Below are 24,010 nucleotides of genomic sequence, written 5' to 3' on the forward strand. Positions count from 1 at the left end.
GCTTGAGAACATCCTACGTGCCCTCCGTAAAGAGCGAGCAATTTTCAAAGAATTTATTTTTGCGTGGTTTATCTTACCCCTGAGCCATCGTGAACCCGTGTGATCCAGTTTTCCTTTTTCACAATGTAGTCGTCAGTTAGTAATTTGAATGCGACTCGATGTGAGCTTATCTGCAATAGCACGTTATTATGTACCTCTGACTATGCACGAAACAAACGGCCGTAGTTCACAAGAACTCTAGCGATGGTTTTTGACTGTTCAGAGGAACTGGCGATAGGCATAAACCGTTGTCTGCTACGAGAACCACGACCTTGCGTGACCCTGCTTCCAGGCTTTTCTTTTTTCAAACTTTCAAAACTTCGAATTGTACTGATCTAGTCTTGTTGAAAAAAGAACTCTTTTATGATTTAAGAATGTTTGTGTAACAAGTTGTCAATTTATTATTTAGATTTTAAAAGTTAGGTCTAGCGCCAAAACGCACCACGGTCCGATTGTCCGAGAGACAATCCCCAAATTAATTCTTTAATAATTGCTCGCTCTTTACGTAGGGCACCTAAGATGTTCCCGTTTGGTGAGCGTTCAATTGGAAGTGTGTTTGTACTGTGTGTAAAAGCCTGACAGTATCTGTGATGGTTTACGGGAAGCTTACTGTGCCTTTAAAGAACAAAACAAAAGCAACAAAAATAACCAAGCAGGAAGATGGACAGAGGGAGAAAAGAGTTGATGAGTCCCACAGATTAGTGTCGTGGATGGCCATATGCTGCGTTCGGGGGAGGGGGGGGGGGGATTTGTTTGTTTGTTTGCTTAACGCCCAGCCGACCACGAAGGGCCATATCAGGGCGGTGCTGCTTTAACATATAACGTGGACCACACACAAGACAGAAGTCGCAGCACAGGCTTCATGTCTCACCCAGTCACATTATTCTGACACCGGACCAACCAGTCCTAGCACTAACCCCATAATGCCAGACGCCAGGCGGAGCAGCCACTAGATTGCCAATTTTAAAGTCTTAGGTATGACCCGGCCTGGGTTCAAACCCACAACCTCCCGATCACGGGGCGGACGCCTTACCACTAGGCCACCGTGCCGGTGGGGGGGGGGGGGGGGGGGGGGGGGGCGGGAGACTAAGTAACACAGAGAGAACCAGAAAAAAAGACAATCCAAGACGTAGCTGACACAAAATGGTAAACTCCAAATTGTATTCCGTTTCATTTTTTCTCCTTGTCCAATTTTGCATCCCAGCACCCACCCGGCGTACCCCCACCCCACCGCAACCCACCAACCCAAACACACACACACACACACACACATACACACACACACACACACACACACACACACACACACAGAGTTCAATTCATCATTAGCAAGACAAGGGGAAAAAACCACCATGAAAGATGCAGTAGAAAGAAAAACCATCCTTCAAATTGCAGCTTCTCAAAATATCCTGTTTCTATTTTCACCGCCAATAACAAGCAGGATTCTATTAATAACTTACACCTTTTCGCTCTCTCGCTGTCTTCGCTATCCACTGTGCTATCGATCACCCCGAGTGTTTGTGGCCGCTTACGCCGTTGCTAAGACCGCTACTCGGAAGCATCGCGTCTGACACAATAGCACAGTTTGTAGTGTTAGGCGGGAACAAATTTACACATCGTAAACTGGAGCAGCACCCTATCTTGCTGCCACACAAACTCCTGCAGAAAGAGAGAGAGATTGTGTGTGTGTGTGTGTGCGTGAGAGAGAGAGAGAGAGAGATTGTGTGTGTGTGTGTGTGTGTGAGTGAGAGAGAGAGAGAGTATGTCTGTGTGTGTGAGAGTGTGTGTGTGTGTGTGTAGAGAGGGAGTTTGTGAGAGATAGAGAGTGTGTGTGTGAGAGAGAGAGAGAGAGAGAGAGAGAGAGAGAGAGAGAGAGAGAGAGAGAGAGAGAGAGAGAGAGAGAGAGAGAGAGAGAGAGAGAGAGAGAGAGAGGACAAGACAAATTATTTATCAATGAGGGTAATGGCATAAGCAAACAGGTGCTTTTTTACATCCAACCCTCGCCCATGGGAGGGTTTAATCTAATGATAGAGAGAGAGAGAGAGAGAGAAGAAGAAGAAGAACGGAGAGTAGATGTAGGATACAGTTTGTATGTCTTTACTGTGAGTGAAGTGCTCATATTTGTTTGCTTCACATTTTCCATTTTGACAAAGTCTTCTTGCATGCTTACGAGGGACATTGGAAGTCAAATTAACTTTATTATCTAGAGATATTAAAAGTTATAAACACAAGCATTAAACGGACTTATAGAATAACATCGACGAAACAAGCACTCTGGCAGCCGAGATGTAAATGATACTGTAGCACTGCCAAGCTAGCCACGCTACTAGTTGATGGCGGTGTAAATTTTGTATGAATCTCTTCAAGAAAACAATACACAACCTACACGCATCGACGTGATTAATCTATGGCTTGTTTCAATCTCACCTGATAATTATGTTTTGATGTGATCCGATGAGAACTGTGTAGATTTATCCTTTGTGACGAGCCACACAGATTGTTCTGTTCGTACCCTTGTTGCAGACAATAGCGTTGTATTGTATTGTATTGTAGTGTATTGTATTGTAGTGTAGTGTAGTGTAGTGTAGTGTAGTGTAGTGTAGACTACAGTGTAGTGTAGTGTAGTGTAGTGTATTGTAGTGTAGTGTATTGTATTGTATTGTTTTGTATCGTATTGTACTGAATTGTACTGTGTTGAATTTTGATTGTACTGTACTGTATTGGAGTCCCCTAACGAAGCATTAATAGAAATATCTACCTTGTTTGACGCTTTTGTGTTTGAAACCCCCGTCTTCAAAACACTGAACGATCTCTTAAATGTCATAGCCTGAATTATACCACTTAATTCCTTTAATCACTCCTAGTTTCTTGAAGCACCTTGCAAATAACAGCTGGTATTCAAACAAAACTGGGTAGAAACAGAAACGTCTTCAAAAGTGCCATAAACCAGTGAACGTCAAACCATTTCTATTCACAACTCAACACCCGGAGGGTCGGGCGCGATGATTTTATTTATTGAAGGAGCATTTCTCATTCTGCTATCTTTCCCAGGGCCATAAACTAAAGTGTGTCATTGGGTCGACCCTGGCTCAAGGGGGGGGGGGGGGGATCAGAGAGACAACACTTGAGAGAGAGGGGGATGGAGGGGGATGGAGGGGGAAGGGGGGGGGGGGTGGGCGGTAAAAGTGTTGGACAATTAACCCACCTGCACCAGACCCTCTAAGCACCTAGCTGCGTGACAACAGCCTTCCGCTCGAAACAACACGGAAACAAACAGGGCTCGATGAGACTCGGAGAGAGAGAGGGAGGGGGGAGGAGGTGGGGGGGGGGGGGGGGGAGAGAGACAGAGACAGACAGAGAGACAGAGACGAAGACAACGAGACAGAAACGGAGACAGAAAGGTGGCACTTAACACATCAGAGGCTTGAGGAGGTGTAAATTCAGTCACCTCTTGGCTGTCTGAAATGAAGATGTAATAAATCATGAGTGTCAGAAGGGGTTCAACCGATTCAATATCTATGCTAACAAAGTCCAATACCACACAACAGACTCGAGATATAAACGGGCGCACTGTCCCCAGTGAAATTTGTCCTTTGGATCGCAGAGGTGAATTAAGAGTGACCAACCAACCAAACACATCCCAGTCAGTTTCAAAATGGCACTGATACATATTAAGAGACACACTACAAGAATTCGCAAGGTCCACAACGACACAAATAATTTCTGAGGAAAAAAATCCGTTTGTCGTATTCAATAAAATGCAGGTAGTTTGCGCATGTTCACAACATCTCGGCCTCGAAAAGCGACATTCCCTCCCTCAGTCAACCACTCTGCTTGTCAAGTAGCCATTTCAGATTTGACACTTGATAACGAAATGATTCTGCTAAAAAGGTTGGTCATAAAACTGCCTGTTGGTTTGAACAGACTCTTCAGTCTCTGGGTTTGAATCAGGGAGGTACACAAACAAACAAACAAACAAACAAACAAACAAACAAACACACACACACAAACACACAAACACACGCACGCACACACGCACACAAACACACGCACGCACACAAACACACACACACACACATACAAACACACACAAACACACACACACACACACGCACGCACTCTCCCTCACTCTCTCTCATACACACACACACACACACACACACACACGCGCGCGCGCACGAACTCTCCCTCTTTCCCTCAAACACCCACACACGCACGCACACACACACACACATACACACGCACGCACACAAACACACGCACGCACGCACGCATACAAACATGCACGCACGCACACAAACACACACACGCACGCACTCTCCCTCTCCCTCACTCTCTCAAACGCACACACACACAAACACACACACGCGCGCGCGCATGAACTCTCCCTCTCTCCCTCAAGCACACACGCACGCACACACACACAATGTCAAGCCCCACTCTGCTCGAGGGCAGGACCGAACGAGACCAGAAATCGCACATCAAAGACAGGGGAAGTTGCTTTGTCGTGCAGTACCGCTCTGTGTTATTCACAAAGAGATGACGTGACGTTGCCATAGATGACCACACGCGATGCTTGATCCTTTGTCACCACCAACCTAGTGCCCGTGACATCAAACAACACCAAACACTGGTCAAAGTCGTTAAGTCGTCAGCACTGCCCCAAAAATCAACCAATATCTAGTGAGAGATTTGTCTCTACTTTTTGACCGTGAAACCACCCCCCCCCCCCCCCCACCCGTGGGCAGAACAAAAGAGAGAATAATATCGATGTGGAATCGGTCTCGGATGATTTCCTGGGTTCTGGAGACAAGAAACATCCCCACCCCCCTCTTTTAACTGAGACACTGCACACACCTCTCTCTCTCTCTCTCTCTCTCTCTCTCTCTCTCTCTCTCTCTCTCTCCCCCCCCCCCCCCCCCAGCAGTGCATGAGACTTGATAGAAGAAAAGACAAGCGACAACAATTAGTCATTAATTAATAATACGCCGTCATAAACATAGCTTCCTTTGAAAAATGGAAATGGTCCGCAAACCAGAAAGCCATTTACCGAAAAATACAAGCCCCTGAACAAAAGGGATGGGAAAAAAAACAGTTCCGTAAAAACTAGAACCATGATACCTCAAATAAGCTTTACCCAAACACTACCATCCAGTCTCCAACAAAAATGTAATTCTGAGCGCAAATGAGGGAGGGAAGGGGTGTTTTTTTACGACAGGACTAGCATACATATGAGGCGGGGGCGGCTGCTGGCTGTTGGTTTGGTTTGTTCATTCGTTTAAAGCCCTCAGCTCTTCGAGAGAGAGAGACAGATAGGCAGAGATAGGCAGGCAGAGACACAGGCAGACACACTGACAAAGATCACGTAAACAACAGTTCTGACCCTTCAACCACAATCTGTTCAACAATCATTCCTGCAAGTAACAGATCAGTGATCTCTCGCACGAACCTTTTTTCTTACATATTTTGTGCAGGCCTCAGGTCCGGTTTGCTCCCGATCAAACACACTCCAAAATACGTTCAAGTGGATCGCTGTGTTTTACAACTTTCCCCTCGTTGCATTCAGCAATCAATCAGAGAGCAGCAATCAATCAGAGAGCAGCACTCAACTTGACCTAAAACTCTCACAGCTCAATGCCAGTGTCGAGGGGCACTACTTTATTCTTTCAAACATGGCCCAATTGTTCGACCCACACATTGAAACAATGATGGCCGAGGGCAGATAGGGCACAAAAACAGAGGATAGGAATACACAGGCATGCACAAAAGAGAGAGAGAGAGAGAGAGAGAGAGAGAGAGAGAGAGAGAGAGAGAGAGAAAGAAGAGAGAGAGACAGAGAGAGAGAGAGAGGGGGAGATAGAGAGAAAGAAAGAGAAAGAGAAAGAGAGGGAGATGATGGAACTTTATTTTTCAAGGATAGAGGTTTAAGGCGACGCCTTAGAGAGAGAGAGAGAGAGAGAGAGAGAGAGAGAGAGAGAGAGAGAGAGAGAGAGAGAGAGAGAGAGAGAGAGAGAGAGAGAGAGACACACACACAGAAAGTCCAGGGTGGGGGGGGGGGGGGGGGGGGGGGGAGCAATAGGGTAACCCAGAAAACCAGCGACACATTTTCTAAGCTGACCTCAGCATAGCGTCACAACCATTAGGGAGGATTTACCTGACAAGAATATAATATTGATTATGGACAGTAATCACCGAGAGCTTTCAATACCGAGCAAACTTTAATACGCGCAATGTTTCGTCGCTCTGGGGTGAATGAACAAAGCTAAAGGTGAGATATACTCGAACGACTCACCTATATACGCTCGGTATAAATAGTGTTCCACTACACTAGTTAGAACATGTTTAAATCTGTCTGAAGTTCAACAACACTGTTCTTCATTACTGTTCTGGGTTTTAGAGATGTATTTTCATCTCTTAGGAAAAAACCTCAAGTTGAATCTAGACAAACGTTTTTGTTTGATTATTGGTTGGTTGGGTTGGGCCCAAGAAAAGCGGTGTGAAAAGACTTGAAACAAATCAGTTGTTGTATTCTTCGTGTGCAGCATCTAGCAAGACAATATTGAAAATTATAATTGTCTAAGGAGGGATTCTGAGAGAGAGAGAGAGAGAGAGAGAGAGAGAGAGAGAGAGAGAGAGAGAGAGAGAGAGACAGACAGACAGACAGACAGACAGACAGACAGACAGACAGAAAGAGACAGCAACAGAGAGAAAGAGAGAGAGAGAGAGAGTTCATTACCCAAGGATCATCACCATTTCCCTCAACCTTTCCCCCTAACATCATAAAAATTCCTTTCATCAAAATGTCCACAACAAAAGATCAGAGGGGCTCGTAAGAAGAACTGGGCCAGGGAAATGCAAATACGTTTCAACGTCACCTATCCTCTCATCACTTGTCGCTGCACTGTCGGCAATGTGAGATAGCCATTAGCCTTTGATCTCTTCTCGCCTTTCGCCGGTAATTAAAAATAAGGAGGTTAAATTGAAACAAACCCAGGGTGGTCCCCTAAGCCTTCGTCGGTTAATTTCCTGCCCTGCCTACCCCTGTCTGTCTTCCTTCCACGCGACACTGTTTCGTGCTGTTTTGTAGGCTTTTCACAACACCTGTCTTCCTTCCACGCGAAACTGTTTCTGCTGTTTGGTTGGCTTTTCACAACACCTGTCCTTATCGAGTTTCAGTGCATGAAAGTGCACAGGTGCCTGGACTGAGAGGAAGTTTTGCCTGGACTGAGAGGAAGTTTTGCCTGGAATGAGAGGAAGTTTTGCCTGGACTGAGAGGAAGTTTTGTGAAGATTTCATAAAGAGTTGTGGCTTTGGGGATCGAGTGTAGTGGTGGTTGTTTAGGTTGTGATTGTGGAGTGGTTGTGTGTGTTGGGGATGTGGGGTGCGCGCGCAGGCATGTGTGTGTGTGGAGCGTGATATGACGGCTTACTAGTGCCAAAACCTGGAGTTACCCATTATCACGTGATAATTACTAATTAACGCTGTCAGTTACTATTTTCACTCGTTAGTTACTCATTTTCACGGGATAATTAGTAATTGTTAGTTTTGGCACTAGCAATCCGTCAGGAAGTGAGCCAAAACTAAAAATTAGTAATTAACAGGTGAAAGTTAGTAATTTTCCCGGGAAAATTAGTAATTAACACGTGAAAATGGTAATTATCAAGGGAAAATTACTAATTTTCCCTTGATGATTACAATTATGAGGTTTTGGCACTAGTAAGCCCTATGACGGCTTACTAGTGCCAAAACCTGGGGTTACCCATTATAACGTGATAATTACTAATTAACGCTGTCAGTTACTGTTTTTACCTGTTAGTTACTCATTTTCACGGGAAAATTACTAATTGTTAGTTTTGGCACTAGCAAGCCATCAGGAAGTGAGCCAAAAGTAAAAATTAGTAATTAATTTCATTTTCATTTCATTTTTCATTTCATTTTCATTACTTTATTGTCCCATCGCTGGGAAATTCGGGTCGCTTCCTCCCAGTGGAAAGCTAGCAGCAATGGAGTCGCGCTACCCAGGTGTCTGCGTGTTTAGGTGTATTCAGCCACCTGCACTTATGGCAGAATGACCAAGGTCTTTTACGTGCCATTGTGATGACACGGGGGTGGGACATGGCTTCCGTCTCTGGGTCTGCACATAAAGTCGACCCGTGTCCGTCCCGGCCCGAATTCGAACCTGCGACCTTCCGATCACAAGTCCAGTGCTCTACCAACTGAGCTAACAGGTGAAAGTTAGCAATTATTCCGGGAAAATTAGTAATAAACACGTGAAAATGGTAATTATCAAGGGAAAATTACTAATTTCCCCTTGATAATTACAATTATGAGGTTTTGGCACTAGTAAGCCATCATAGCGTGAGTTAGTAAGTATGTTAGTTAATTAGTGTGTGTGTGTGTGTGTGTGTGTGTGTGTGTGTGTGTGTGTGTGTGTGTGTGTGTGTGTGTGTGTGTGTGTGAGTGAGTGAGTTAGTAACTGTGTGTGTGTGTGTGTGTGTGTGTCAGTTAGTAACTGTGTGTGTGTGTGTGTGTGTCAGTTAGTAACTGTGTGTGTGTGTGTGTGTGTGTGTGTGTGTGTGTGTGTGTGTGTGTGTGTGTGTGTGTGTGTGCGTGTGTGTGTGTGTGTGTCAGTTAGTTAGTAACTGTGTGTGTGTGTGTCTTTGTTCGTAGGTGTGTATTCGTAGGTGTGTGCGCGTGCAAGTTAGTGTGTTTGTTTGATTGTTTGTCCTTTCTTTTGCTACTGTTCCTCCTGCTAGTATTTTTCGTGCGAGTGCACGTGCGCACGTCCATTTCTGTTAATCTCATTAACTTTGCAAGGTCACCGATGTTCTTACAACAAAACATGTTTCCACTGCAACAGTCTCTTCAAAGTTGCACGTGCAAATGAAGAGAAAAACTGCGCAGTCGATCAAGAATTAACGTCGCAGACGCTTTACGTCATGGTTTAGGGTCAGTCACGTTTGACCTTGTCGTCTGTAACGGTTTACTGCCTGGGTCGCCGTGACGTTAATTATGCCCTTACGCTTCGTTTGGTTGACAACGTTTGTCAATTTCGCAAATTTGGCCGTTGCTCAGAATGACGTCAAAATCGTTATCGTCATCCGCTTCTCGCGTTGGCCTGTCATCGTGTGCGTAGTAAAACTGCCAAGATTTGATGCTGGTCTTGCCTTTGCCCCGAAAGGAATAATAAAAGCAAGAATGCGGAACGGGATCGAAGCTATATGTCATAAACAGGGTGTGTGTGTTTGGGGGGGGGGGTGGATGGCGAAGCTGTAAACAAGCAAGAGACGCAATACCTGCACACTCACAGACACTCACACAGTGACACACTCACACACACACACACTCTCAGCTTCTACCCTCTATGGTGACACACAAACAGACACTCTCACAGTGACACACTCACACGCACACACACACACACTCTCTGCTTCTACCCTCTTTGGTGACACACACAGTGACACACTCTCAGCTTCTACTCTCTTTGGTGACACACACACAGACACTCACACAGTGAAACACTCACACGCACACACACACATTCTCAGCTTCTACCCTCTTTGGTCTCTCACACACACACACACACACACACACACACACACACACACACACACACACACACACACACGCGCACACACACACACACTCAAACACACACACACACACACACACACACACACACACACACTCAAACACACACACACACACACACACACACACACACACACACACACACACACACACACACACAATCGAACACCCCCTTCCCCCAATCCATTTGCCCACCTTCACTTGACTTCCTTTTGTAAATTCCAAACACGTACACACAGGAAGAGATATCCATTATTCAATCTTCGCGTGTGTCCACGTCGTTCATGCACAAAGTGTCCGACATACTTCTTTCCCGCGCTGCCCGATTTCCTCTAATCAACAGCGAGACCTCCTTCGTCAATGAAAATTACACTTCACCGATGAAATTAGTCTTTACATCTTACTCTCCAGGGGCGGATCACAACATACTTAAGGGGGGGTTTCCACATTTCTTTTAGGGCATGGCCTAAAACAGGATAAAAACAAGGAAAATGAAGCAATTTGGTGCAATCTGAGCCATCATTTTCTTTATTTCCATTTTTAACTTTTTGTTCTCCATTTTTTTTTTTAAGGCTTGGAGGAAGGGGGTCATGAAACCCCGGAAACCCCCCCTGCTCTCTTTACAGTCTTACTCTCCGCGAAGACCTGGCTTTAATTTTCTTCTTCGAATTCTGTAACGTGTGTAGCAATGTCCACATCAGTTTTCTACGATAGTCACTGTTCTGTTCTCAATTGTTACATTCAGTTTATTTTCGATTGAATGCATTCACACACACACACACACACACACACACACACACACACACACAGTCAGACACACACGCACACACCGGCACACACACACACACACACACACACCATTTTCCTTTATGGTCCTTCATTAGCCAAATATTTCTTTAGATGTCGTTGACACACACACACACACACACACACACAGTTTTTCACTGATTGGTGTGTCGCAAAATAACCTTGCATTGTCGCATGCGAAAGGCCAGCCCCTCCTAACTCGGCGAGTCATCCCCAATTGTACATTCATCTGCAGTCAGAAAATAGAGTCCCGATCAGTTAACCCCATCTCGCTTCAAGGATATCAGGTTTCGCTTCTTTCGCAATGCCTGGGCAATTCTGGATAATGGCTGAAATTGATCTCAGAACTAAGGTTGTGAAAACAAGCATCGCTGTGTGCGTTCGAGAGGCGTTTCGACCGGTTCAGTGACAGCTCTTACGGGATGCATGTGCAAACCTCTCTCTCTCTCGCTCTCTGTTTCACACACACACACACACACGCCGGCGCACACGCCGGCGCACACGCCGACGCACACCTACTCTATCTGTCTGTCTGTCTGTCTGTCTGTCTGTCTGTCTGTCTCTCTCTCTCTCTCACACACACACACACACACACACGCGCACACACACACACACACTCTCTCTCTCTCTCTCTCTCTCTCTCTCTCTCTCTCTCTCTCTCTCTCTCTCTCTCTCTCTCTCTTTCTCGCTCTCGATGTACCTAAATGTCAGAGGAAACTATATATACAAGCTAACACAGCATGATATCGTAAAGCACCAAAGACACCATCTCTCTGTTTAGAACGGTTAATATCGATCGACCTCATCTCGCTGCAAGAATATCAGATTTCACCTTTTGTCGCAATTACTAATATCGATTCATAATTTAGGGTTATGAAAACAAACTCTGCGCGTGTGTCAAAAAGGCGTTTTGTGTTTTATTGGATTTGACAACAACATCGGTTTAAGGTTACAAAACTAACCAACAGCTCTCTCTCTCTCTCTCTCTCTCTCTCTCTCTCTCTCTCTCTCTCTCTCTCTCTCTCTCTCTCTCTCTCTTTGTGCAAATAAACCAGTTTCTCTGCTTTATAAAAACACATCTCCCAGCAACCGACTTCAATTCACAATTCTCCCTCTCCTCTCCCCTCTCACTCTGCAAACTGACCAGTTTCCAGCTGTATAAAATCAGAAAATCTCCCAGCAAACGACAAATCATACTTCTCTCTCTTTGCCCCCTCTCTCCCCCTTCTTCCCCCCCCCCCCCCCTCTCTTTGTGCAAATAAAGCAGTTGCGCTGAATCCAAACAGCACAACTCACGGCAAAGACTTGACATCCCACTTCTCTCTCCCATCTCCCTCCCCCACTCCCCCCTCTCTCTTTTCCCCCTCTCTCCCCCTCCCCTCCTCCCCCCCCTCTCTCTTTGTGCAAATAAAGCAGTTGCGCTGAATCCAAAAAGCACAACTCACATCAAAGACTTGACATCCCACTTCTAACGACCTCTTACCTCACATCTGACAGTTAGTGGATACAGTGCCACCTTTTCCCCCATCACCAGCTGTTTGGGTTTATCATTATTTTCCGGTGTTATGACAACTCTGCGATCACCATGGCAACAAGTGGCAGAATATCGGTTTTCCAGGGGTGCTGCTTTTTATCACATAATCGGACACAGCTCAATAATAAGGTCAGTTGAATGACACTGGGGAGGATGGGGGATGATGGGGGGGGGGGGGGGGGGGAGGCCGAGGAGGGTGTAATAATGGTGATGGTGAAAAAAAGCGACCCACATGTACAGCCAGGCAGATGTACACATGCGCGCTTGCAGACAGACAAGACAGACAGACATACACACACACTGGCGCGTGCACACTGAACGACAAACAGACAAACATAGACCGACCAACCGACACTGAGACGGACAGACACATACACACACATATACACTGACAGCTGTATGCACAAGTATTCAGTTATAGTAAGAGGTAACTAGTAAAGAACCTAGTCTGAATTTTGGGAAAAAATGTACAAAGGAAGAGAGGAACAACAGGAAATAGATTGTCAAAACACTTCAACAGGTGGACACTACAACAACACAACGTTTACATTGGCAACATACAACATACATGGACGATTTTTAGAAATAACTCTGTCGGGTTTGTACAGGTTGTGAAAGAGTGAATACTCTTGCTTTTGGTGAGGCAAACTTTTCCACATAACATGATAGGCCAGTCACTAGCGAGGGGTGTGACTGTGTCTAAAAGACATGGACAAGGAGCATGTGTAGAAAGCTTGCCTCACTAAAACAAGTAAAAGCAACTCACTCTTTCACAACACATACAAAGCCAACAGAGTTATTTCCAGAGTTATTCTGTTGGGCTTACCTGTCTGAGCCCAGCAATCTGAACATCCTGGTTTTGTCGCAGATTTCCTGTGTCACCTGAAACAAATAGATGTGCGTGCGGTAGTACTGTATACATGTTTCTATTTTTATGGTCCATGCTAAACATGGGATACACTGGAACGCCAACTTAAGTCCCACAAAAATCTGAGAAAATCACGTTTTTGAAGACGAGAAGTCTAACAATGAATGAAGTGATAAAGCTATGTGCCAGAAGACCTTAAAGGCATATGTACGCGCTCCCGTGTTTACAAAGTGTAGTTTGCCCACAATCGATGTCAAATGCATCATTAGGCCATATAATGACGATATGTCGCAATGCGCGGACCATATACATGCATTACAGCTTGTTCTAGCCTCTGAAAAAGTGAGGATGTCAACAAAGACGCGGAGTTATTTCCCTTGCGTCAACGTTCCCTCTGTTGGCAAATCTATAAATAGGACGATCTAGATCAAAATAAAAATTCAAATATCTCAACATTTAAGGGGTCCTAGACCACAATATTTTGCAGGGAACTTAATTTAGCATGTCTCCAGCTGTTGGTAAAGCAATTAGCGTGTATATTCATCGAGTTAATATGCCTTTAAGGCACACTCCTTCTCGTAAAAACAGTTCAGCTCACCATCTCAGATCTGATCAGCTTTGACATGGGCAAAGACAGTCCCTCCACTTGGTCCCATACTGAACATCAACAACCTGGGTGCTCTTTGTGCACAGTGGCGACTTGTTTCATGAATTCATGTTGTACGAGACACAAGTAGCGCTTTTTATCAAACTAATTCATGTTGTACGAGACACAAGCAGCGCTTTTTATCAAACTCATTCATGTTGTACGAGACACAAGTAGCGCTTTTTATCAAACTAATTCATGTTGTACGAGACACAAGCAGCGCTTTTTATCAAACTCATTCATGTTGTACGAGACACAAGTAGCGCTTTTTATCAAACTCATTCATGTTGTACGAGACACAAGCAGCGCTTTTCATCAAACTCATTCATGTTGTACGAGACACAAGTAGCGCTTTTTATCAAACTCATTCATGTTGTACGAGACACAAGTAGCGCTTTTTATCAAACTCATTCATGTTGTACGAGACACAAGTAGCGCTTTTTATCAAACTCATTCATGTTGTATGAGACACAAGCAGCGCTTTTTATCAAACTCATTCATGTTGTACGAGACACAAGTAGCGCTTTTTATCAAACTCATTCATGTTGTACGAGACACAAGTAGCGCTTTTTATCAAACTCATTCATGTTGTACGAGACACAAGTAGCGCTTTTTATCAAACTCATTCATGTTGTACGAGACACAAGTAGCGCTTTTTATCAAACTCATTCATGTTGTACGAGACACAAGCAGCGCTTTTTATCAAACTCATTCATGTTGTACGAGACACAAGTAGCGCTTTTTATCAAACTCATTCATGTTGTACGAGACACAAGCAGCGCTTTTTATCAAACTCATTCATGTTGTACGAGACACAAGTAGCGCTTTTTATCAAACTCATTCATGTTGTACGAGACACAAGCAGCGCTTTTTATCAAACTCATTCATGTTGTACGAGACACAAGTAGCGCTTTTTATCAAACTAATTCATGTTGTACGAGACACAAGTAGCGCTTTTTATCAAACTCATTCATGTTGTACGAGACACAAGTAGCGCTTTTTATCAAACTCATTCATGTTGTACGAGACACAAGCAGCGCTTTTTATCAAACTCATTCATGTTGTACGAGACACAAGTAGCGCTTTTTATCAAACTCATTCATGTTGCACGAGACACAAGTAGCGCTTTTTATCAAACTCATTCATGTTGTACGAGACACAAGTAGCGCTTTTTATCAAACTCATTCATGTTGTACGAGACACAAGTAGCGCTTTTTATCAAACTCATTCATGTTGTACGAGACAAAAGTAGCGCTTTTTATCAAACTCATTCATGTTGTACGAGACACAAGTAGCGCTTTTTATCAAACTCATTCATGTTGTACGAGACACAAGTAGCGCTTTTTATCAAACTCATTCATGTTGTACGAGACACAAGTGGCGCTTTTTATCAAACTCATTCATGTTGTACGAGACACAAGTAGCGCTTTTTATCAAACTCATTCATGTTGTACGAGACACAAGTGGCGCTTTTTATCAAACTCATTCATGTTGTACGAGACACAAGTGGCGCTTTTTATCAAACTAATTCATGTTGTACGAGACACAAGCAGCGCTTTTTATCAAACTCATTCATGTTGTACGAGACACAAGTAGCGCTTTTTATCAAACTCATTCATGTTGTACGAGACACAAGTAGCGCTTTTTATCAAACTCATTCATGTTGTACGAGACACAAGTAGCGCTTTTTATCAAACTCATTCATGTTGCACGAGACACAAGTAGCGCTTTTTATCAAACTCATTCATGTTGTATGAGACACAAGCAGCGCTTTTTATCAAACTCATTCATGTTGTACGAGACACAAGTAGCGCTTTTTATCAAACTCATTCATGTTGTACGAGACACAAGTAGCGCTTTTTATCAAACTCATTCATGTTGTACGAGACACAAGTAGCGCTTTTTATCAAACTAATTCATGTTGTACGAGACACAAGCAGCGCTTTTTATCAAACTCATTCATGTTGTACGAGACACAAGTAGCGCTTTTTATCAAACTCATTCATGTTGTACGAGACACAAGTAGCGCTTTTTATCAAACTAATTCATGTTGTACGAGACACAAGTAGCGCTTTTTATCAAACTCATTCATGTTGTACGAGACACAAGTAGCGCTTTTTATCAAACTAATTCATGTTGTACGAGACACAAGTAGCGCTTTTTATCAAACTAATTCATGTTGTACGAGACACAAGTAGCGCTTTTTATCAAACTCATTCATGTTGCACGAGACACAAGTAGCGCTTTTTTATCAAACTCATTCATGTTGTACGAGACACAAGTAGCGCTTTTTATCAAACTCATTCATGTTGTACGAGACACAAGTAGCGCTTTTTATCAAACTCATTCATGTTGTACGAGACACAAGTAGCGCTTTTTATCAAACTCATTCATGTTGTACGAGACACAAGTAGCGCTTTTTATCAAACTCATTCATGTTGTACGAGACACAAGTAGCGCTTTTTATCAAACTCATTCATGTTGTACGAGACACAAGTAGCGCTTTTTATCAAACTCATTCATGTTGTACGAGACACAAGCAGCGCTTTTTATCAAACTCATTCATGTTGTACGAGACACAAGTAGCGCTTTTTATCAAACTAATTCATGTTGTACGAGACAAAAGTAGCGCTTTTTATCAAACTAATTCATGTTGTACGAGACACAAGTAGCGCTTTTTATCAAACTAATTCATGTTGTACGAGACACAAGTAGCGCTTTTTATCAAACTAATTCATGTTGTACGAGACACAAGTAGCGCTTTTTATCAAACTCATTCATGTTGTACGAGACACAAGTAGCGCTTTTTATCAAACTCATTCATGTTGTACGAGACACAAGTAGCGCTTTTTATCAAACTCATTCATGTTGTACGAGACACAAGTAGCGCTTTTTATCAAACTCATTCATGTTGTACGAGACACAAGTAGCGCTTTTTATCAAACTCATTCATGTTGTACGAGACACAAGTAGCGCTTTTTATCAAACTCATTCATGTTGTACGAGACACAAGTAGCGCTTTTTATCAAACTCATTCATGTTGTACGAGACACAAGTAGCGCTTTTTATCAAACTCATTCATGTTGTACGAGACACAAGTAGCGCTTTTTATCAAACTCATTCATGTTGTACGAGACACAAGTAGCGCTTTTTATCAAACTCATTCATGTTGTACGAGACACAAGTAGCGCTTTTTATCAAACTCATTCATGTTGTACGAGACACAAGTAGCGCTTTTTATCAAACTCATTCATGTTGTACGAGACACAAGTAGCGCTTTTTATCAAACTCATTCATGTTGTACGAGACACAAGTAGCGCTTTTTATCAAACTCATTCATGTTGTACGAGACACAAGTAGCGCTTTTTATCAAACTCATTCATGTTGCACGAGACACAAGTAGCGCTTTTTATCAAACTCATTCATGTTGTACGAGACACAAGTAGCGCTTTTTATCAAACTAATTCATGTTGTACGAGACACAAGTAGCGCTTTTTATCAAACTAATTCATGTTGTACGAGACAAAAGTAGCGCTTTTTATCAAACTAATTCATGTTGTACGAGACACAAGCAGCGCTTTTTATCAAACTCATTCATGTTGTACGAGACACAAGTAGCGCTTTTTATCAAACTCATTCATGTTGTACGAGACACAAGTAGCGCTTTTTATCAAACTAATTCATGTTGTACGAGACAAAAGTAGCGCTTTTTATCAAACTAATTCATGTTGTACGAGACACAAGTAGCGCTTTTTATCAAACTCATTCATGTTGTACGAGACACAAGTAGCGCTTTTTATCAAACTCATTCATGTTGTACGAGACACAAGTAGCGCTTTTTATCAAACTCATTCATGTTGTACGAGACACAAGTAGCGCTTTTTATCAAACTCATTCATCAACAAATTCCAACTTACATCAGCGAGCAGTCGGTGTGTTGGATTTTTGTATGCATTCAAGTGAAGCGAGAGGGAGAGAGAGAGAGCGAGAGAGAGAGAGAGAGAGAGAGAGAGAGAGAGAGAGAGAGAGAGAGCGAGAGAGAGAGAGAGAGAGAGAGAGAGAGAGAGAGAGAGAGAGAGAGAGAGAGAGAGAGAGAGAGAGAGATGTAGTGTGTGTATTCGAGTGTGATTGTTTTCTTTGTGTCTGTCTGTGAGCCTTTGCATGTGCGTTACAAAAAAACTGTGACACAAATAGACATACCTCATTGCCCTTGAAGCTGCGACCTTGCATGCCGTGCTTATGGAAGGCAAGCACACTGTCTTGCAACGTCACTGCAAAAATAACAATTCCCAATTAGGATCTAGTGTCTGCTGATATTTTTATTTACACAATGGACTTGCTATACATAGCACAAAGAAAACACTGTATCCGAGGAGGAAAAGCAGACGAGAAGTTCATCTGTCTGACTCATGACACTGAAAGGTATACATAGCTAGCGGTTCAATGCGCAATTTCTGTAACAGGCTACCTGGCACAGTTGACCTTTTGTCTCCCTAATGTCTTGTGCGACTATTCAGATCAATTAATTCACCCATCCACCAATTGCCAAATACTGCATCTGTAAGTTACAATGCCTTGGTGCTGTCTCCATAGCCCCCCCCCCCCCCCCCCCCACCTCCATCAACACCCCTTCCTCCACAATCCCACAGTCTTTCCCCATTTAGATCCATTTGTTACTTCTTTAAAGTTTATGTCATCTTCTCCAACACAAACCCTGCATAGAGTAGAGCAAGTGCTGGTCTTAGAGCTGCATTACTTCTTAAACAGGATAGCAGCAGTGGTTGGTTGTCCTTGTGTTAGTGAGTGGGGGGAGGGAGGGACAAAGGGAAAAGGGAGGAGGGGTGAGGGGAACTGACATTAAAAAAAAAACAAGTCGCGTAAGGCAAAATTACTACATTTAGTCAAGCTGTGGAACTCACAGAATGAAACTGAACGCACTGCATTTTTTCACAATGACAGTAGTCCGCCGCTCGTGCAAAACGCAGTGAAACTGACGAGCCTGTTTAGCGTGGTAGTGGTTTCGCTGTGATGCATAGCACGCTTTTCTGTACCTCTCTTCGTTTTAACTTTCTGAGCGTGTTTTTAATCCAAACATATCATATCTATATGTTTTTGGAATCAGGAACCGACAAGGAATAAGATGAAATTGTTTTTAAATCGATTTCGGAAATTTTATTTTGATCATAATTTTTATATTTTTAATTTTCAGAGCTTGTTTTTAATCTGAATATAACATATTTATATGTTTTTGGAATCAGAAAATGATGAAGAATAAGATGAACGTAATTTTGGATCGTTTTATAAAAAACATTTTTGTTACAATTTTCAGATTTTTAATGACCAGTCATTAATTAATTTTTAAGCCATCAAACTGAAATGCAATACCAAAGTCCAGCCTTCGTCGAAGATTGCTTTACAAAAATTTCAATCAATATGATTGAAAAATGAGGGTGTGTCATCAAAGACATTTATCCAAAAAATGGAAAAAAAGTCTGGGGATATCATACCCAGGAACTTTCATGTCAAATTTCATAAAGATCGGTCCAGTAGTTTACTCTGAATCGCTCTACACACACTCACACACACACACACACATACACCACGACCCTCGTCTCGATTCCCCCTCTATGTTAAAACATTTAGTCAAAACTTGACTAAATGTAAAAAGGAGTAAATGTGTCCGACAGGTTAACCCTTATTTTTACTTCTCCTTAAGAAAAGAGCCTGTATACCAGCAACTTCAAAACAAATATTTATCTACTTGAGTAATACTTTTTTTTATATAACCCTGACATTTCAGTTAATACTTAAAAAACATGCCTCCCCCCCCCCCCCCACACACACACACATAAAGTGCTTCAGAATCAAAACAAACATTCACTTCAAGCCAATTTCTAACTTTCTCCAAAGTAGCCGACGAACAACAGCCTTGATTTCTATCCTGTCAGCTTTCAATGGAAAGCGGGCGAGGGTTGAAGATAAATCAAACAAAAGCTTATCTAAAACACACACTCAGCGCTCAATTATCAGCCACTTGCACAATACATATCCAACCCAGCACAGCTTCTATTCAGGAGAGCTTTTTGTGTACTTCAGAGCACTTACAGATAATGTTTTAACAAGCAGTCCACACAAAACCCTCTTAAAAATAAAATACTGTTTTCAAATACAGACCAGCCTTTCACACACTATCTGGCACCATCTATATAACCTTTAATCCTCTCCAGGCGGCATTCTTTACCCCTGATTTATTTTATCGTAAATCATCTCTTTCTTTTTCAAACAGCTGAAGTTGAAGTCAACCTATTCTAGACCTCCCAGGGATGTAACCATGGGCCTAATAATTGTGAAATATTGGAGAGCTGGTGAAGGATTTGGGTGGAGCAGTCTACTGTTCCGTTCCAAACGTGGTTGTATAATTACACTCCAGTCTATGCAGGCTTAAGGGGGGAGGTGGCACCGAAATTTAAAAATGGCTGTTTGCAATTTTTTTCTCAATATTTTGATGTACGTTTTTTCTTTCTTTATTTGGTGTTTAACGTTGTTTTCAACCACGAAGGTTATATCGCGACGGGGAAAGGGGGAAGATGGGATAGAGCCACTTGTCAATTGTTTCTTGTTCACAAAAGCATTAAACAAAAATTTGCTCCAGGGGCTTGCAACGTAGTACATGTACAATATATTACCTTACTGGGAGAATGCAAGTTTCCAGTACAAAGGACTGCTTGACATACTGCTTGACTAAAATCTTTACAAAAATTGACTATATTCTATACAAGAAACACTTAACAAGGGTAAAAGGAGAAACAGAATCCGTTAGTCGCCTCTTACGACATGCTGGGGAGCATCGGGTAAATTCTTCCCCCTAACCCGCGGGGGGGTGATGTACGTTTAAGCTAAAAAGCATATAAAGTCACATTCATGCTCATTTTAAGAACTAGCAATACGTTTTTTTGGAAAAAATGATGGATTTTTTCAAAAAAGTCTAAAAAAAGTGACACTACACTCCAGCTCATCATTGAAAATGTTAAAGGCACAGTAAGCCTCCCGTAAACCATCACAGATACTGTCAGGCTTTTACACACAGTACAAACACCCTTCCATTTGAACGCTCACCAAACGGGAACATCCTAGGTGCCCTACGTAAAGAGCGAGCAATTTTCAGAGAATTTATTTTTGCGTAGTTTATCTTACCCCTGAGCCATCGTGAACACGTGTGATCCAGTTTCCCTTTTTCACAATGTAGTCGTCAGTTAGTTAGTTGAATGCGACTATTTACAATAGCACGTTTTTATGCACGAAACAAACGGCTGTGGTTCACAAGAACTCTAGCGATGGCTTTTGACTGTTGAGAGGAACGGCGATATGCACTGATAAACCGGCGGCGTCTGCTACGACCCTTGCGTGACCCTGCTTTCGGGCTTTTCTTTTTTCAAACTTTCACAACTTCGAATTGTACTGATCTTGTCTTGATGAAAAAAGAATTCTTTTATGATTAAAGAATGTTTGTGTAACAAGCTGTCAATTTATTATTTAGATTTTAAAAGTTAGGTCTAGCGCAAAAACGCACCACGGTCCAAAAACATTTTGATAATCATCGATTCACGGCTATCGCCAGTTTACATCGATAGAATGAGACCCGAAGGGAAGTAATTCATGTTTGACCTGAGTTCAGGATGGGTCCAAAAAGTGTTCGAGACAATCTGCAAAATTAATTCTTTAAAAATTGCTCGCTCTTTACGTAGGGCACCTAGGATGTTCCCGTTTGGTGAGCGTTCAAATGGAAGGGTGTTTGTACTGTGTGTAAAAGCCTGACAGTATCTGTGATGGTTTAGGGGAGGCTTACTGTCCGGGCGTGAATTCCGGTATTCATAACAGCCGTCCAGCACCAAAACGAGGCGCCATTGCTGTTGAGGCCAAGTCCACGAAAATAAATTCTTTGAAAATTTCTCACGCTCGACAGAAAGCAGCCAGGATGCTCCCGTTCGGTGAGCGTTCAAATGGAAGTATGCTTGTACTCTATGTAGACGCTCGGGGAGCTCTGTGATGGTTTACGGGAGGCTTACTGTGCCTTTAAAAAGCTGCAGGTTTCAAATTTGTCATAATGTGTTGACCAGCATCTTTCTGTCTTTATTTGGTGTTTAACGTCGTTTTCAACCGTTCAAGGTTATATCGCTACGGGGAAAGGGGGGGGGGGGGGGGGGGGGGCGGGGAGATGGGATAGAGCCACTTGTTAATTGTTTCTTGTTCACAAAAGCACTAATCAAAAAATTGCTCCAGGGGCTTGCAACGTAGAACAATATATGACCTTACTGGGAGAATGCAAGTTTCCAGTACAAAGGACTTAACATTTCTTACATACTGCTTGACTAAAATCTTTACAAACATTGACTATATTCTATACAAGAAGTTGACCAGCAGCAATCTGGGTAATAAGAACTTGTGTGTGGGAGGGGTGGAGGAGGGCGGGGGGAATGTAGGCATGAGGAATTATGGTATGTGTTTGGGAGTAAGTCATGTAATGACTGTTCAACTCGGCTTTACCCCCGAATAACAATATTTCTATTTGCTTTAAACAGACCCATTTCAAGGATCTGCAAGTTTTGCAATAGGTAAAATATTTGGAGCAAGGAAAGGGAATAAATGCAAAAAAGACTGGACTTGTTCCTTGCATTACACACACACACACACACACACACACATACACACACACAACACAACACACACAACACACACAACACACACACACAACACACAACACACACACAACACACAACACACACACACACAACACACACACACAACACACACACACACACACACAACACACACACACAACACAACACACACACACACACACACACACACACACAACACACACACACAACACAACACAACACAACACACACACACACACCAACACACAACACAACACAACACAACACAACACACAACACAAAACAAACACACCCACACACACACAACACACACACACAACACAACACAACACAACACACACACACACAACACACAACACAACACAACACAACACAACACAACACACACACACAACACACACACACAACACAACACAACACAACACACACACACACAACACACCACAGAACACAACACAACACAAAACAAACACACACAACACAACACAACACAACACACACAACACACACACAGCACAACACAACACACAACACACACACACACACACACACAACACAACACAACACAACACACAACACAACACAACACACACAACACACAACACACACACACACACACACAACACAACACAACACACACACACACACACACACACACAACACACAACACACACACACACACACTGGTGAAAGGTTGTGAAAGTGAAGGGATTGGGAAGAGGTGAAACACACGCAGAATCATCCCATCCATCCCCCCACCATCACCACCCACCCTGCACCCCTACCCCCCTTTAACTCACTCTCTCTCTCTCTCTTGGTACTAAAAGGGATGGAGTGTGCAAGGCGCTTGTAAGAGATCTTAAAGGACCAGGGACTGACCTAAGGACTGGACGATGCAGTCGAAGTGAAGCTCGGGCTGCTGCCGCTTGCTGGACTTGAGTTTGCCCGCCAAGTTGACCACCTTCACATAGCCTGAAACACACCAGACACACACATTTTCACAACTGTCAATGCATTCAATCAAAAGACATGCCCAGGATTATAGACTTTCAAGCACAAAGACTTTATCCTGCTTTGTAAGATCGGATCAAAAACATCCGAAGATTATTTTCTTTTATTTGTTTCACTTGTCTCATAATCGTTTCTTTGTTCGTCTAGTAAGAAGATCATTGGGTCGATCGATGTACCTGTGAATGTCTTCTTTTTTTTTCTTCAAAAATCAAATGTTCCAACTAATCTTTATTGTTTTATAATCCTGCTTTGTAAATACAGCCCTCTCCCCCTCTCTTCCCCCTTATGACCAATTAAAAAAAAAATCAGGTCCTAAATGGGAAGGCGTCTAAAAATGGAGGCAAATTAACAGACATTATGAGCAAGAAATCTAAAATACCAATTTGTTTGTGACTTAACTGTACAGACAACAGATATTAAATGCTTTCAAAGTGTTCCAGGTACTATTCACTAGTCACTGGGGTACCAAAGAAACACTGTGCTCATTTTGATGATGTTGTTATGGAATATAAACTTTCATTAAAAAGTGTGCTTGTTTAAATACACAGTTCTAATGAATACTCTCAGTTTATTAAAGCCAAAGTATGGTCCATAACCAAACACTACGCTTACACCTAATGGTACGGTGTAGCAGAAAACTTACGTTCATAGCAGATGAGAACTGTATCCTTTTCAAGCTGCGTCACGTTGACAACTGGTAACATCTCACCTGAAACAAACACACAACAATCATTATCCTTCTTCGCAAACAATTTCCAATGCAGGAACAGGAACCAGGAATATACAGCCTGGCTGTTTTCTGTGTAGAGTGGGAATAGTTTTTTTGAAATAATTTG

General features: G+C 42.8%; 1 protein-coding gene across 6 annotated transcripts in view; it reads right to left on the reverse strand.

The window, feature by feature from the left end:
- The window catches only part of LOC138952328 (mitogen-activated protein kinase kinase kinase kinase 5-like), a 78,986-nt gene that overhangs the window by 11,525 nt on the left and 43,451 nt on the right, over positions 1-24,010 (reverse strand). For all 6 annotated transcript variants that reach the window (XM_070323973.1, XM_070323969.1, XM_070323971.1 and 3 more), the window contains 4 exons: positions 23,818-23,883; positions 23,043-23,135; positions 17,686-17,756; positions 12,798-12,853 (listed from right to left, as the gene is read on the reverse strand). In XM_070323973.1, coding sequence (XP_070180074.1) covers positions 12,798-12,853; positions 17,686-17,756; positions 23,043-23,135; positions 23,818-23,883 — 286 coding nt within the window. The remainder of the gene's footprint in view (positions 1-12,797; positions 12,854-17,685; positions 17,757-23,042; positions 23,136-23,817; positions 23,884-24,010) is intronic.

The sequence above is a fragment of the Littorina saxatilis genome, linkage group LG17, assembly GCF_037325665.1.
Source record: "Littorina saxatilis isolate snail1 linkage group LG17, US_GU_Lsax_2.0, whole genome shotgun sequence".
NCBI classification, from domain to species: domain Eukaryota; kingdom Metazoa; phylum Mollusca; class Gastropoda; order Littorinimorpha; family Littorinidae; genus Littorina; species Littorina saxatilis.